This window comes from Aplysia californica, unplaced genomic scaffold (assembly GCF_000002075.1).
Source record: "Aplysia californica isolate F4 #8 unplaced genomic scaffold, AplCal3.0 scaffold00202, whole genome shotgun sequence".
NCBI classification, from domain to species: domain Eukaryota; kingdom Metazoa; phylum Mollusca; class Gastropoda; order Aplysiida; family Aplysiidae; genus Aplysia; species Aplysia californica.
In genome coordinates this window covers 728,622-746,133 of record NW_004797472.1, presented here as the reverse complement: position 1 = coordinate 746,133, position 17,512 = coordinate 728,622, and the positions used below count along the sequence as shown (strand labels likewise).

Sequence of the window (17,512 nt, the reverse complement as noted above, 5' to 3'; positions counted from 1 at the left end):
TTCTTTATAATTTCAGCATTAAGAAGTACTGTAATTGAATACTTGGTATTAATTTCCCATGATTGGTAACATCATCCACATTTTACCACGAGGCAGATTAGGAGAAAACTTACACACCACAAAAAGTAGAAAAAGGAAGATACACACCACAAGAGCCAACTTAACACGATTTCACTGTACAGCATTCACTTTCCCTTACCTCATTTCTCTTGAGCATCTCGTGTCGAGGAACTGCTCCCCAGTACTCAGTGTAGGGTTTGAGAGCGTTGCCCTCCAGCCTGTACACCATGTTGGAGCGAACCACGCTGTTCTCGTACAACTCATCCTCCGCATCAGGGCCACATGCTGAGGACAACACGAGCAAACCATTATGAAACTAAGCACGTATTTGTTTAACACTTTCCACTCAAGCAGACCGCAGAGTGCACAACACTTGTCCCCACGGCATAGGTAAAATTTAGCCACAACCGTTTTGCCTGAAAACTTTCAAACTCATAGCACCTCAAGGGGTTTTGCCTGAAAAGATAATAAAATATCCCCTGTACTGTTGATTTATGCTCACACTCAAGCAGCGGAGTTAAAAAGTCTGACTTTTTTAGACAGTTGTCAGGTAAATGAAAGAAACCCATGCTCCATGAGATCGATGCTAGTCCAGTGAAGGACAGCCGTTCCTTTATCAACTAAGCCTTTGTCCGTTAAAAACTCACAAATTAAATCAAACGACCTCTGCAAAGGTTACCACTCACCTTGACACTGCTTGTCCCCCTCGAGAGCCTGGTAGAACAGTTTGCCCGCCCCGAGGTGGTCCTTGGCCTGTAGCACGGTGCTCACCTCTGTGGCCTTCTTACAGCCCATGTCTCGTTTCTGGAGGATGTAGCTGGCCAGATCAGCCGCCTGGGAACAACACACTCAAGCTACAGTGATGTACACGATGGCCTAGTGCAAAGATGCCAAACTCTGAAAGTTTTTTTTCTCTTATATTCAGCACTAAAAATTCTTATTTTGGCACAAAAATTCTTACTCTAACGAAGCATGAGTAAAACAGTATTCGAACAAACCATATTAATTTATTTTTTTTTTAGCATTGTCCCAAACATTTGCCAGAGTCACAGTGAAGTGTCTTGTTGAAACATTGCTTCATTCAAACTACAAAGTCTATGTAAAACTCACCTATTTACACTATATGCAGTTGTTATGTACAAGTCATGCTGATACCATATACCACATGCTTGATAAACTATAATAGCATAAGAAAAAAGGGCTCTCTTGTTTCTTCGATACCTGTATCGATGGGACCATTGTATGTTACTGTGCGATTATCAACATTGGCTGTAACTCCGTAACAGTCGGACAAAAAGACTAAATTTACTTTTCTATCGGAACCAAAAATTAAAATAACTTTTTTTTTGCGCATTTTTTTTCACTTTTTGCGCATGTATACTAAAATGCGTTTAAAAAAGTGTATTTTTAAAACAGACTGGCATCTCTGCTACTGGTTAGGCTCTCGGACCCGCAACCGTAAGGTTGTGGGTTGGAATCCCACCAGGGGCCTGACATTGTGTTCTTGGGAAAGGCACTTTGTACGAATTCTCCTCACTTCACCCTGGTGGAAATGGGTAACTGGCTATAGAGTAACTGGCAATAGACACTGAACGATCTTGTCAGTTTGATAGTGTTTGAGCGTGTGAAATCAGCAGCTTGCACCGTATGCTTCCGCAGAAGCCGAGAATGTTTCTGAGTGTTCTCAGAGGGTCTGCTGTGGTAATAATAGTTGTAAAGCGCATAGAGCATGCTCTAGAGCATGGATAAGTGCTATATAAATGCAATTATTATCATTATTATTAACAGAATGGTCCTTCTGTGATGGGTAATTAATAAACAAAGAGACGGAAACATCAGAGGGAGAGTGAAGATGTAGGGCACACCGATGTTACCTTCAAACCACTTGCCTGGGCACAAGCTGTGTCAGTTGCTTTAGTTTTAGTAAAAATTTTACGGCACTCGCAACACAATTTGGTCATATAAGTGCCAAAGATTAGAGGTATTACTAGATAGTAACATACAAATAAGAGAAGGAGGAGAGATAAGGATAATAGATGTTTGATAGGAAAGAAGGAATAAATCACACAATAGCACCCGCCTACCATCTATTAAAAAAACAACAACAACAAAAATAAAACCAGATTAGGAACATTGCAACAATAAAAAGAAGTAGAAGGGATCGCCATAACAGTGGCCACCTCATTCCTTCCTTTCCATGACCACATAGACATCTCAAAGAGCATCCAACACTGAATACACGAAACACACTCACAATACAGAAACATACATCCCTCAAACAACAACAGATCTTTTCGCTTTTCACGATGCGGACAGCAGATCAGGGATGCCACTGGACTTTTGTTAAAATAACTGAAAATATTTTCGAGACTGATTTAGCATGCGATGAAGCAACAAGTGCAACAAAACAACATCGTATCAGTTCAACAATAAAACAAAGTTCCTTAGTAACAGACGATGCCAAAAATAACAAGGAAAAAAGGAAATAACAGAAAAATGGCATCCCTGAGCAGATATCTTCTTGACATAAGTGCAAATGACATGTCATCAATGGTGTAGGCGCTGTGTACTGACCTTTGCCTTTTCAATGACGTTGGCGAACTGACCCTCCCACAGGATAATTTTGTCCATTGTGACCAAAATGAAGCAGTCACCTCCGTTGAGTGACCTTGTGTGTGGCTCGACTAACCGAGTCTGCACCATGCGTCGACCTGCAAAACAGTATGATAATAAATAAAATGAATACGCTAGTCAGTATAGCCTCGTCATCCTTCCATCCAAAAGCTTGCGCAACTTCCCAAATAACCTCCATGGCTTTCTCTACTTTCTGATCAAAATAAAAGGGTAGTTCTTTTTCAGCAGAAGCAAGACAAATGAACAAGCTTTCAGATGATAATAATGACTCCATATTCCCAAAAATTGATGAGCACCTGATTCCACATTTCGTTAAAATTCATTTTAACAACCGACCCACACTTTCTTGTAATATAAACAGCTTCATAAACATCATCTGTGACATTTTCAACAAAGCAGAAATTGTAGAAAACAGTTAAAACTGCACAAAATCCAATTCATTGTCACCTTACCTTTGACATGTAACAGCATGACCTCATTGAACGGGTCAAGCCGTTGCCCGTGAACAGACGACCCGGAGTCACTACGCCGGAGCTCGACCTGCTTGAAGTTTTCTTTACTTGCCAGACCTGCCAGGGCCTCCTGAGCAAAACCTGCATCTTTGGACACTGTGAAACAACCAGAACATCAGATCTGTTTATGAATTCATTCAGTGCTACGGACGAGAATACTCGCAAAACCTGGGCCCCGCCCACATGCTATCGACGAGCATTCTCACATTCTGCCTTGCTATCTCTACGGAAAGAATAAATCTATCTAATCCATACCAAGTTATTTGAACTAATCGTGATGCATTATGGGAAAGGTAAAAGAGACATGTGCTCAAACAGCCATTGAGCCCGCTAGTTTTGATCGATTTTCCAAGGTAGACCTAATTTCAAGTTGCCATAACAAAACTGCCCAGTATATGAGGGGAGTTCACTGCTGGAGCGTTCTGCATTGAATGAGTTAAACTTGTGAGCACCACACCAACATTTCTATCGTAAGTTGGGCTCATTCTTTACAACACAACAGACATTTTGAAGGTTGTGAATGTACATACGATCTTTTTTAGTAAGTGGTTTACAGCACTTGCAAAACAATAAGGTCATATAAGTGCCGAAGATTAAAGGTGTTACAAGAGAGAAACAAACACAAAAAAGGAGGAGGAGAGATCAGGACTATAGATGTTTGATAGGAAAGAAGGAGCAAACCACACCAGAGCACCTGCCAACCACCCATTGTTTAAACTTTTTGAGCACAACACTAACACTTCTATCATAATTTGAGCTGATTCTTTACAACACAATTGACAAGCTAAAGATTGTAAAATGTACATACGCTTACACATTTTCAAACTTTGCAGCTTGTTATTATTGCAGCGGATGCTGTTGCTGTTGAGTTGTAGTGTGTAAGTATAACTTAAGGTCATGCTTCACTAAGAACAAAATCAGAACGAAGGAAACACTAAAAAGAAATGAATGCTACAGGACTGCTGAAATATGGGAAGCTATGGAGGATTGAGGGGAAGGGGAAAGGGGAGGAGGAGACAATGTGAGGGGTCAAAGGGGAGAAGAAGAGAAATGTGAAGGGTAAAGGAAAGAGAGAATACCTGAGAATTTTCCTCTCCGCAAGCAGAGAAGAAAGCGGGTACTTAAGAATGTATCATACACAATGCAGTTTTCAATTACTTCAGGAGAGTTAAGATCACAATCCTTTAAGCCCAAAAGTACACAATCTACGAGAAACCATCCCCTAAAAATCAGAGCTAAGAGGAAAAAAGGAAAGTATAAAGTCTGGAATTGTAATAACCATTAGATAACAAACTACATCTCCAACAAGATGACCCTCAAAAAAAGAAAAAAAATTACCCCCCCCCCCCTTCTTCCTCACCCAAGCAAAAATGTAAAAAATGGTCAAATAAATCATTAATTAAGACCTGTAAGCTGAGATCTTCAATAAGTAAAAGACTTTAATGGTGGAAGTCCTGCGGATAAACGTGAAAGACAACCAAACAGCTCTCACATTTTTCCTTCTTCATGCGTTTGAACTCCTTCTCGGCAACGCCGCGTGTGACCTGGGTGTACTCCGTCTGAATCTCCACCTTCTTGGACAGGGTCTTCAGAGGGTTGATGCTGCTTGCCTTTTTCCGACGAGACGGTCGTACCTTGCGCACCGTCGACAATCTAGAAAGACAAGTATCCATTTATGTATTTTGCGAATTACATTGTGTATATTATTTTATTATGTATTTGTATGTGCTCATTTCGTAAAGATGTGTAAACATGCGCATGTGATAAGCAAGTAGATGTGTGTGTGTGTGTCTGTGTGTGCATGTGTGCGCACGTGTGCGTGTAATGTATGTGTGTGTGTATGTATGTGTGTGTGTGTGTGGGCGTGTGTGAACAGTGTTTGTACACATAACCTTCTCAAACAAGGGTGAAAAATCTTAGAGGTTCCATGTGCAACTTGCGCACGTAAAGATCTCTTGATGGTCCAAAATCGATAAGAATAGACTTCGCCCGCCATTCAGGCAAAATTCAAAATTTCCTTCCAACTGAAAATGTTTAATGTGTTCCGCGCGCTCATATGACCCTATGCAGTTGCGAGCACTGTAAAACACTTACCAAAAATAAATTACATGTCTATCTGGGGCACAGCAAAGGGTATATGGAAGGTAATAATCTTAAGCATACAACCATAACGCCATGTGAATTGAAAGAAAAGAAAGGGAAAAAGGCTCACATTTCCTCAGATTCCACAAAGATGTTGTTGAAGTCGTCAATTTCCATGTCGACTTTGTCTTTGATTTCGTCGATAGACTTGACAGCAAAGAAGGTGTCCAGCTCCTCTCCAATGAGTGGAACCTCCACCTTCACCGCCTCCTTCTTCTCCTCTTCATCCCCGCCACCAGCCACGCCTCGGGTGACCTTTTTGACCATTGTGACCTTCGTGCTCTCAGTCTGTATCACGACCGTGGGATCTACCAGGATGATACAAAGAAGAGCTGGATTGCATTACTTATTTCTCATGGACAACATCTTTTTTTTTTCTTTTCCGTAAGAGTTTTACGGCACTTGCAACACAATAAGGTCATATAAGTGCCAAGGATTAGAAGGGTTACAAGAGAGTAACAAACACAAAAGAGGACGAGAGATAAGGACGATAGACGTTTGATAGGAAAGAAGGAGCAAACCACACCAGAGCACCCTCCAACAACCCACTGGACAACATGACTGAGCTTTGTACAGTTCAATGATCAAATGACAGTAGAATCTTAAACAAAGCCTAAACCCATTGAGAATCTCAGCAGAAAGATATGTATGATAATATGGTCAATAGGCTTCTTTGTTCTGGCCTTCAAAAGCCTTCATAATTGCTAAAATCATCACATCAAGGCTTTGATCATTGACGAAAATGGGAAACTCATTTAATTATCACAGTCATTTATTTTCCAATTCACTGGACTGGTGTCTATGTTGACACATTTTGTGTTTCATTCAATTTTTCTCCGTTTACCCAGCTGCACGTGAGCACTCCGAAATAGAGGGCAAAACAATAATATGAGAATAAAGGGGCAATGCACTATATAGGTTGAGACATTGGAAGTCACCCCACAGGGCTGAGATGGCCAGTTTGAATGATCTAGATACTTATTGTGAAACTGTGTGAGCCTTCCACTAAAGAGGCTGCACCATTAGAGAAATGCTTTAAAAGGACTAAAAAAACAGGGTCATTGACATGACAAAATGTGTATTCAAATAACCACAATTTTAGAAGACAGGACAATACAGGCAACACATATTGTAGGGAATTTTCGTTCTGTCTCGTTTTGTTCTTAGCCCACACTGGTCAGTCACACTGTTGCAGAAAAGGAACAAAATTCAGCAGAAAAAACTCATTGACCTCACTACTCAATGATCTCCACTACTCAATGATCTCCACAGCTCAATGATCTCCACTACTCAATGATCTCCACTACTCAATGATCTCCACAGCTCAATGATCTCCACTATTCAATGATCTCCACAGCTCAATGATCTCCACTGTTCACGATAAGCGAGAGAGACTGACACAGAGCTAGCTGGTCAGATTTTTGTTTTAATTAGAGGTTTTCGGCACTTGCAAGACAATAAGGACATGTAAGTGCCGCAGATAAGAGGTGTTACAAAAGAGTAACAAACACAAAAAAAGGAGGGGAGATAAAGAGATAGATGTTTGACAGGAAAGAAAAAGCAAACCACACCAGACCACCCACAGCTGGTCTGAGGTCTGAGATGCCTACCTACCTGAGATGATCCCTGTCGGGATGGGGATCTTCAAAATAAACTCTTTAGTTGGGGTCACTTTGAAGCGCGGCTAACCCAGATTTCGGGGGTTTCCAGAAATCTTGACCTACACCAAAAGTGGGCATTGCCCTACCTATAGGAGAAGTTTGGTTTCATTGGTGTATATATTTGTTTTTTATAGAGAAAACTCTCCTTGTCTTTTAAAGAAACTACACAAGGGTCCAAAAATTTTACCTTCCATTTCTCAAAACAGCATTTTTTGGGATAGCCCCCTTGTGCTTAAAAGGGTCCTACTATCTTCACTACTCAATGACCTCCACTGCTAATGATAAGAGAACGAGACTGACACAGAGCCGGTCTGAGAGAGATGCCTACCTGAGATGATCTCAGTCGGGATGGGGATCTTCGAAATAAACTCTTTAGTAGGGGTCACGGGGGACGTTACAGGGGTAGTCTCCTTGGAACTGGGGTCACCTGGGGCGCAGAGGAAAATGACAAAAGAAAGGGGGCGGGGGGTAGGGAGAACACTGTGATGATAAAATCATTCAACATGCAGGTGAAATAAAAGTTTGGGAAAACTCATGGTTAGGGAATTTGTTGTAAGTGTAGAGGGAGGGAGGCAGGAGAGAAGAGAGAGACAGATGGATTGGGAGGGGGGGAGGAAACAGACAGACAGACAGACAAATAGATTGACATAGAAAGAGGAAGAGAGAAAAAGAGATAGAGAAAATGCGAAAGAAGGAGAGGGGAAGGGATTGAGAGAGTGAGAGTGAGAGAGAGAGAGAGAGAGAGAGAGAGAGAGAGAGAGAGAGAGAGAGCAGCCAGGAGATTTACAGGCAGAGAGAGAGAGAGAGAGAGAGAGAGAGAGAGAGAAAGAGAGCGCAGCCAGGAGATTTACAGGCAGTCATCAAAAGGAGAAATGAAATCACACCCATCCAGTAAATGAAAATTTGATAACATGACTTTTAGCAATACAGTGACTTGGAATATGAGAAAAAGAGAAAAACATAAAAGGTGTTTTTCATCTGTTTTCCTTTTCAACTGGGGCTGGTGTGTGTGTGTGTGTGTGTGTGTGTGTGTCTCTGGGTGTGTGTGTGCGCGCGTGTGAATGTGTGTGTGTGTGTGTGAATGTGTGTGTGTGTGTGTGTGTGTGTGTGTGTGTATGTGTGTGTTTAGAGAATATTTTCAATAATGTCATTGCTCAATAACCGCAAGCATCCCAACATGCATGACACCCCAGCGCTCCTCAAACCTCAACTTTTGTTTTAGTAAGTGTTTTGCGGCAATTGCAACACAATAAGGTCACATAAGTGTCGAAAATTAGAGGCGTTACAAGTAACAAACACAAAAAAGAAGGAGGGGAGATAAAGACGATAGACGTTTGATAGGAAAGAAGAAGCAAACCACACCAAAGCACCCGCCAACCACCCACCATCAACTTTAGAAACCTCAAACCCCCAACCTGTAGAATTGGTTTCAGGTCAAAAAATACTTTCCTCACTCACTTCAAAAGAACATAATAAGCGACAGTATAGCTGCAGTTCATCATTAAGTTCCTCCTAATATGACATTACAAATTTTCCCCATTTCAATTCATAATATCAACTAAGACTAGAGAACAATAAAATTTGCCTAGGCATAGATATAATGTTGTGGAAACACATCCTTCACAAAATAATATCCATTTGATCACAATCCCAAAAGCAGGGATCGAAACTGATCAGTTCGAAATTTACTTAACTTTTCGCAGGCTAAATATAGATTTGGAAAAATACACTTAATATTTTGAAAAAATGTACACCATTAAGGCCCTCCTCTCTGCCCTTATGGATGATTCAACTTTGTGTTGACAGAGTGCCAGTGGAGAATCTCGTCTCTGTATTAGCAGATTCAGCTGCATATATGAAGGGACGTCAGGTCCCTTTTATGGAAAATGACGGAGCAAATGAAAATTTCCGGCCCTGCAAGAGTAAAGCATCAGGCAAGTGTTCTAAAAGTACATAACAAAGTTCAAACCAACCAGAGGGCGACAAAAATTACAGCACACCAGGACAACATGCTGCATACAGGGATACCACAGACTTTCATTACATACATCGCAAACTTTATACATCTACAATGATGGAGCTCCTAAAATAATCTTAGCAGTCGGAGACACAATAGCCTAACCCCCTTCCAAACACAAAATATCGATATTAAAGAAGTTAAAAAAATTGGGGTTTACAGCTTTTTTTTAAATCTTAGGAATGGTGGCATGATTATTTTTTTTTCCACAGAACCATTGTTCACGGACAAAAAATAGTTCACATTTGGGAGAAATATAAGAGATGAAAAGAATTTCAGAATTCTATTTTTTTTTCGAAGAAATGATTTTCAACTGTCATATTTCCCAATTTCTGTGATCATTCTATTTCTAAATACGATCCCTCCACAAATGATCAGGCAAAAGCTGGTATAGAATGGCCCTTTGGCAATCTAAGAACACCATTCTTCTGAAATTATACATAGTTGAAACTGTCCAAAACAGCCCCTCAATGTTGATAAGAAGTGGTTATCTTAAACAGGTTGTCCTCTAGGACAGAGTCATAATTATACCTAAAAAAAAATGTAATGGGGGGGAGTGGAAAGAGGTCATTTGTACAGGTGATTGTCTGATACGGGGTGCCCATTGGGGGATTGGGTTTGATCTGTTTGCTAGCCAGATTGAGGGCGCAAAGCGGCTATCGTGGCACAAGCCGATCACGCACTACTTTCTCCCTTCAAAAACAAATGCTTTTGTTTTCCTTCAAAAACAAATGCTTTTGTTTTCAGGCGACGAGTCTGGCGATCGCCCCCCGACCCGACCTGATCCCATCCGCAAAGGGCACCGGGAATTAGACAGGTAGAGGTTAGAGTAGATTCACCTGTATATATATAGAGACAGAGATGGATATACAGATACGTAAAGCAGTTCAAATTTCTTTATAACTGTCCTAATGCATTTGAGAGATAAAAAATAACAACAACAATGGCTGCAAAATAAAAAAATAAAAGTAAACGATTCATTGTAATTAGACTGGGAATTTGATTTTTACCTTCTTTTTTCGGTCGACTTCTGAGCTTGTTGACCAGAGGACTCTCTGTTGCATTGTCTGCAAATGGCCAGATAACATGCACAATGACACCTCAAGCAAACAGTAACTATGTGCATGCACTCAAGTCCCACATCTTTCTACAAAACTCTAGCGACAGCTATCTAAATCAGAGTATGAAAAATTTCAGTTAAAAAAATGCTGACCATTCCTTTGAGAAAGAGAAAAGAGTGCTAAAACATTTTAAATAAAACACCTTTTACCAATTTTCACATCACCTCATGTTATAAACACTCAAATGTAAATAAAACGTATAAAAGCTAGACAATAATAAAAAAAACCCACAAACAACAAACTGATACTCAAACCACGTTCACTTTTCTTCATCCTCAAAATCCCCTAGAGTAGTTAGTCTCGAAAAACAAAACACGGAAAACCTTCCCCAAAAAATAACTATACCAATGTACACCACTACATACTTTACTTTTCCAGCGGCCATCTGGGTTCTAGTCCTTCAGCCTTTCGACGTGACAAAAAATTTACAGGTTTTTATCAGCTGTGTTTTGTCGCTGTATAAAGTATTTCCAAAACACCACTACATAAAACTGCACTACTATTTTGCACCACTACTTTGTAAGGCAGCATGCTTCAAGCCTTCTCAAAGTTGTCTTGTACTCATCTATTCACACTGTGAGCTCTTAACCTCACTCTGAAAGACTCTACTGACAGCACATCAGACAGAACAGGCTTCATTCAAACCGAGCTGAAAACATTCCTCTAGATGTAAAAAAAAACCCATTCTAAAATCAAGTTGTTCCAACTCAAGCTACAAAGCTACAATTTATAGAGAGTCGGTACGATAATGGTCATGTACCACCAGGCTAATAGAAACACCAGAATGAAGCAGAAAGAGCATACCACACCACAGCGCCCACCAACCAACCGCTATATTAATAAGATACAGTGCCAAAAGGCAACAACAGACACTAGCGCATCAGTGAACACCATTAAGCTGCAAATACAAGGTAGTTAAACGAAGACATGAAGAACTAAATTATGAATCACACACTTCAAGAACTTCTGCGCACATCATTTAAACTGTATAGCAACATTCTTTTAATAAAATAGCACAATTCCAGAAAAAGTAGAGCTCTTGAGGCTTACCTCTCAGAAAAGTGTCTTCAAGATTCCTAGCAGGACCCGGAGATGGTCAAAATAAAACATTCTTCTTCAGAAACCCTTTTTCTTTTAATTCGTTCATATTTGGTATCATATGAACTGAATTTTAGAGTGAGATTTTTCTAAAAAGTTGATGAGACAACAGAGGATCTACAGCGGGCACACAGCACATACTTGAGAGTTTGCCAGCCACTGTAAACTGCTTCACATCGGTCTCCTCCACCCGGTCCTTCCACGTCATCTTGGATACCTCCAGCTCACTGAGGCGATCTGCGATGCTGGACGGACGATTGGCTGCAGATCCGGGCTTTTCTCTGAGCTTGACAACAGCATCAGGCATCGGTGCCGGGTCATCTTTGCGAACTCGCTTTCTCCACTCCTCTTCACCACTTGTTTTCAGCTGATTGAGGCTGAGAAATTATTTTTAAAATTATAACGTACTGAGGTATTAGTTATAACTTTTCACAGATCTTAATAGATACTACTTGAAAAATCTTAGCAACTTGATAATATACAGGACTTTGATTCCTACATAAGTGTTATTAGATAAATACTACAATTGGACCTGCCCAAGATGACCACCCACTGTCATGGAGAAAAGCGTTCATCTTATGAAGGTGAATAAGACAGCATCATTATAATACAGAAAAAAAATGGAAGAGGCAAAGTGGGAAGTGTTCATTTGTACCTGTGATTGTCTTCGACAGGTGGTTGTTAGAAGGTTCTACTGTACTTGCAGTTGGCTTACGAACTTATCTGTACAAGTAAAGGTTCTATACTTTTCTTAACCACAGAGCGGTAGATTCAAATCCAAGAGGAAACAGATCTGTCACTTGGGCAAAAGAATTTAACTCTTTTCAAATAAAGGAAATACATACAAATTTATAATCCTTAATATATATCTATGTCTAATTTAAGGAGGAAGTCAAAAAGACAGTCCAATTCAAAGTCAGAAAAACTGAAAATTCTATCAGTCTCAACAAATCCTAAACCAACACATCAGCAGATTCAGATTATTGAATTAATTCATTAATTATAGACTGATTCCCCGTTTGGACTTCTCTGTTGACATCCACCCCTTGGCGCTCATATGACCTCATGCAGTTGCGAGCGCCGTAATACCTTACTAAAACAAAACAAGAAATGTGGAGACCAGTTGAGCATACCGGTCAGCTATGGAGCCCCCTGGAGTGCGTGTGAGATTGGTGGATGGTGTAGTAGTGGCCTCTGCCTCTTTCATCTCTGTGGGTGTGATCGGTTGAGTCTTGTGTCGTCCCTCATATTTGAACTTTCTCTTCGCTGACTGATCTCCGGCTACCACCTCTGAGATTTCGGGAGGTTGAGTCTTGTATCTGATAAGAGATTAGAATGAAAATTCAAATAATAACATTACATAATACAACCTCGAAGAATCTAAAGTCATCGGGTCAGATTTATTTTAAACACATTGTAACTATGTTTGGCATGAGCAGGACAAAAAAGTGGAGAGACAACACCAGAAGGTAAATGAGCTGATGGATCCTTCCACAGCTCAAAAAAAGAATTCGAATTCAAAGTTATTTTGTTTTACAGAACAGACCTGGGCACCCCTTAAAGTTCCTGTGCTCCGAATGAAAATTGAAATTTGTACACACTATAAGTTAAAGTAAGATTTGAATTCCTTTCAACAAACAGAATAATATGGTGATAACTTATTTGGCATCAGAAAAAAACAATTAAAATTGTCTGCTTTTTTATGACCATTAGAGGGGATGTTTTCTTCCCAAACTACCCCAAACATCTAACTGCCTCTACTCCTCAAGACAACAATTAGAACAGACATGCAGCTATTACAGAATAGCATCATGCAGAAGAGTTAAAATACTCAAATGCTACTGGATCGCTAACAACATGACCTTTTTCTTCTTGACAAACGATCTCAAAGCAGATTGAGCTTTGCCTATATGTGGACGTAAAGGAAGTAGATTGCAAGTGCTTCTCTTCCCTCCTGTCAGATCTTGACATCCTTGATCACACGTTCCACAAGGTACTTTATTTAACTTTGAATTTTGCATGGGTGGTGGCTTAATAGCCTATTCGTCTAAGATTTTCAACCACTAGGGGATCTTTCATGTGTATACAGGACCTCCATGAATTTTTTCCTTATAATTCTTTTCCCAATATGCTAAAATAGAGTGAAAGAAGCAATAAAACTTTTGAGAGAGAGTTGTAACAAGACATTAAGAACCCATTCGGGTGCAGACTTTACAACTGATCAGAAACCAGGTTTTTTTTATCAGAAAATGTCAGGGTTGGCCCTTTTGTGAATAATGGATACACAATAACAGTGTAGTGTAACTTAGTTTACTAGGTATTATATAATAACTCAGGACATTGCATTTTTAATTGAATTTATTCTATAAAAGAAAGAAAGGTTTGTTTTTACTCATGCACCCATCTCATGTACACGTTTTATATACTTTTTTTCTACGAAGTGACTATTTTTTCGAACGTTCGGGAAAATAAACTTGGACTCTATTTCTTCGAACGGTTTCCGTTCTCCAGATTTTCTGGGTTATTTGCCAGAATTCGGCGCCATCTTTCATTTAGTCATTCTGCAAGGACTGGGAAAAAGCATTTTATTGCATCGAATTCAATTTCTAGAGCAAGAGATTTTTAGATGTCTGAATATTCCGTAAATTTTTATTCATGCACCCACACACAGATGCATTGATTTGAGTGCTAAACTGCCATAATTTTTGTTGAAACCCTTGCAAATCAATTTTTTTGAAGTAAATCTATCCTATTAGCCAAAACATCAAATCGTTGTGAAATGCAGGAGGACGGGGGCATGCCCCCTGAAACCCCCTATGTTGTAAATCAAGTCAAATACTATTTTCAAAGGAAGAGGCTAGAGAGACCAGGATCCTGGTCTGTCTAGCCTGTGAGTCTAGAGAGACCAGGATCCTGGTCTGTCTAGCCTGTGAGTCTAGAGAGACCAGGATCCTGGTCTGGTGTGGTCTATTGTCTCTAAAGAGACCAGGATCGTGGTCTGGTGTGGCCTATTGTCTCTAAAGAGACCAGGATCGTGGTCTGGTGTGGCCTATTGTTATGATCGTGGTCTGGTGTGGCCTATTGTTATGATCGTGGTCTGGTTTGGCCTATTGTTATGATCGTGGTCTGGTGTGGCCTATTGTCTCTAAAGAGACTAGGATCGTGGTCTGGTCTGGTCTATTGTTATGATCGTGGTCTGGTGTGGTCTATTGTTATGATCGTGGTCTGGTGTGGTCTATTGTTATGATCGTGGTCTGGTGTGGTCTATTGTCTCTAAAGAGACCAGGATCGTGGTCTGGTGTGGCCTATTGTCTCTAAAGAGACCAGGATCGTGGTCTGGTGTGGCCTATTGTTATGATCGTGGTCTGGTGTGGCCTATTGTTATGATCGTGGTCTGGTGTGGCCTATTGTTATGATCGTGGTCTGGTTTGGCCTATTGTTATGATCGTGGTCTGGTGTGGCCTATTGTCTCTAAAGAGACTAGGATCGTGGTCTGGTCTGGTCTATTGTTATGATCGTGGTCTGGTGTGGTCTATTGTTATGATCGTGGTCTGGTGTGGTCTATTGTCTCTAAAGAGACCAGGATCGTGGTCTGGTGTGGCCTATTGTCTCTAAAGAGACCAGGATCGTGGTCTGGTGTGGTCTATTGTTATGATCGTGGTCTGGTGTGGTCTATTGTCTCTAAAGAGAACTTGCCTTCGTGGACACACCTGAAGGTGACGTGGGTGTACTTCAAATCCTCTTTGTAACGAAAGTTGCCTTTCAGTTTTGAATTTGCAGCCCTCACTGTCAAACTGGACTTCCCTACCACTAGATGCTCGTTGCTTTCGGCTTTCCTCGACGTCAAGACGGCCATAAAATCATCAAATGAGTCGAAATACTGCCCTACGGAGATGGGGGCCGCCATCTTGAAGTCGAAAATTGAAAGGAAAGGAAGTTGGACTCGGGGTTTGAGCATGCGCACACGCAGAAAATTTCCCTGGTCTCCCTAGCCAGGCTGGCTAGGGAGACCAGGATCCTGGTCTCGGGAGACACTTCCATTTTCAAATATCAATAACTCAATAACTATTGATTTTCGGGGAAAATGAAGGTCATATTCATGTTCAACATGCAAAATACTACTAGAAAAAAGTATATAAAACGTGTACATAATATTAATACAGGTGCATGTGTAAAACCCCCCCCCGAATATTCAGATAATCAGATAGGCCTACTTCCATTGTGGTTGGGGCAATGTTCACGGACTATACTTCATTTGAAAATGCCTTCAAAAGGTACTGCGAGAAAACGAGACAGCTCGACTTTGGAGGTAACCTATTTGGCATTTAGTCACCCCTAAAGAAAAAACTAAATCACAAAAAAATCCCCCCCCCCCCCCCCCCGTTCACACCTTACATACACACACACACACACACACACACACACACACTCACAAACACACACGGGCCACTCCATTCGCAAGTAGCCAAAAAATCTCGAGAATGGAAACCGTTCGGAGAAATAGAGTTCAAGTTCATTTTCCTGAACGTTCGGAGAAATAGTGCCGGCCTTTTTTCTAGATCTAGTAGTATTTTGCATGCTGAACACGGGCCTTCATTTTTGCTGCAAACCAGTAGTTATTGAGTTATTGATGTTTGAAAATAGTAATATTTGATTTGATTTTAACAACATGGGGGGTTTCAGGGGGGCATGTGACCTAAAAAGAATGGTAATCTGTGGGGGGGTTCAGGGGGGCATTCCCCTGCATTTCACAATGATTTGATGTTTGGGCAATAGGATATTGAAAACAATTGATTTGCAAAGGTTTTAGTGGCCATGTGCTTGTGTTCTACAGCAAAAATTAAGACAGTTTAGCCCTCAAATCAATGCATCTGTGTGAGGGTGCATATATATATATACATATTCTATAGAATCTATATCATGTAAAAATTTACCACAAAAAGACACAGACCCTGCTGTAGTGGTGTACTCTAATTCTAAATCTAGTTTCCCATGCCTCATGATAGCGTTTAAAGCATCATTTGGTTGGGGGGAGGGGGTATCTTGCCTATCATCACTCTCATTGACGTCATTGTAAGTTTATAATCTAAAAAAATAATATAGATTTAATAAAATGATAAAATGGCCTTGTTGATGATGATCATATGATCATGTCATAGCCTACATTAGGCTATGTCAACTAGATCTATGTGAGTAAATGGCAGAGACACTGATGGAAATGTTGCAACCACTCCAAGTAACAAGACTGACACATTTAGAGTGTAGATCTAAGTGAAAAGTGGAAAACTCGTGACAAGTAGCCAGATTTAAGAGGAAGTATTTACTCATTTTTACTCAATTTTTACTAAAATTTCCCACCTCGAGGTCCAAAGAGACGACAGTAAACTATTCATCTCGATTGTAATTTGAAAACTATTGAAACAGAATTTGAAAGATCAGCTTCTAAAGAATGAGCGCCTTCTTCCCTTACTTCATATTTTCGTCAGCATCCAGGGTCGTGCCTCAGCATAATTGTGTAGCCTGCCCACTGTCAGAGATGTCATTCTCAACCTGCTTTTTGTTTGTTTACGTTTAGCGCTTTCTATTGTAAGGCCCACAGAGCTCAGGGGGGTAACTCTGGTTGACTAAATATTTTGTAAGAGCCCTGGGCGTTTTCTTTTCCCAGGAGAGTGAACTGAACTCTACGTTTCGTTCTTCGTTCGTTATAATCTTATTTACAGATTGATGGCGTAGCTATTTCACAGTACAAACGGTTAAAAAGAATGGCGGGGGGATGGGGGGGAGGGTTGTAACCTTACTTCAAATCAAAAGGAGAAACAGGGAAATGAATAAGTGAATACGCATTATGACAGTGTACCCGTTCTTCACTCGCAACAAGAGAAGCGCATGTGCGCACTGCTTCATAAATATAAATATATATTAAGCTTACATACATGAATGCACACACATTGCACACACGTAGGCCTACATAGGAAGCAGTATGGTTTCGTTTACACTACCGTGAACACAGTTACATGAATATCATTTTGCACAAGTCAGTGATACGACGTAAATGAATCCGACAACAGCACAACAAATTTGTGTGTTCCTAGGCCTAACAATGAGAAGTGCTACTGTTATCTATAACCCCCACCCCCCTCGTAACAAAAAACACCTAAAAATGTTTCCATGTGATAAAATAAAAGAGAGATATGGGGAGAGAGAAAGGGAGACAGAAAGAGAGAGAGAGAAAGGGAGACAGAAAGAGAGAGAGAGAGAGAGAGAGAG

The 17,512-nt window shown here is 40.5% G+C and overlaps 1 protein-coding gene across 1 annotated transcript in view; it reads right to left on the bottom strand.

Annotated features, from left to right (window-relative positions):
* The window catches only part of LOC101857950 (supervillin), a gene marked incomplete at its 5' end in the record, with an annotated part of 117,549 nt that overhangs the window by 20,492 nt on the left and 79,545 nt on the right, over nucleotides 1–17,512 (bottom strand). The window contains 10 exon segments of the mRNA XM_013082965.2: nucleotides 200–345; nucleotides 747–894; nucleotides 2,635–2,771; nucleotides 3,147–3,302; nucleotides 4,699–4,859; nucleotides 5,419–5,656; nucleotides 7,338–7,436; nucleotides 10,037–10,093; nucleotides 11,387–11,622; nucleotides 12,379–12,564. Of these exon segments, the coding sequence (XP_012938419.2) occupies nucleotides 200–345; nucleotides 747–894; nucleotides 2,635–2,771; nucleotides 3,147–3,302; nucleotides 4,699–4,859; nucleotides 5,419–5,656; nucleotides 7,338–7,436; nucleotides 10,037–10,093; nucleotides 11,387–11,622; nucleotides 12,379–12,564 (1,564 nt within the window).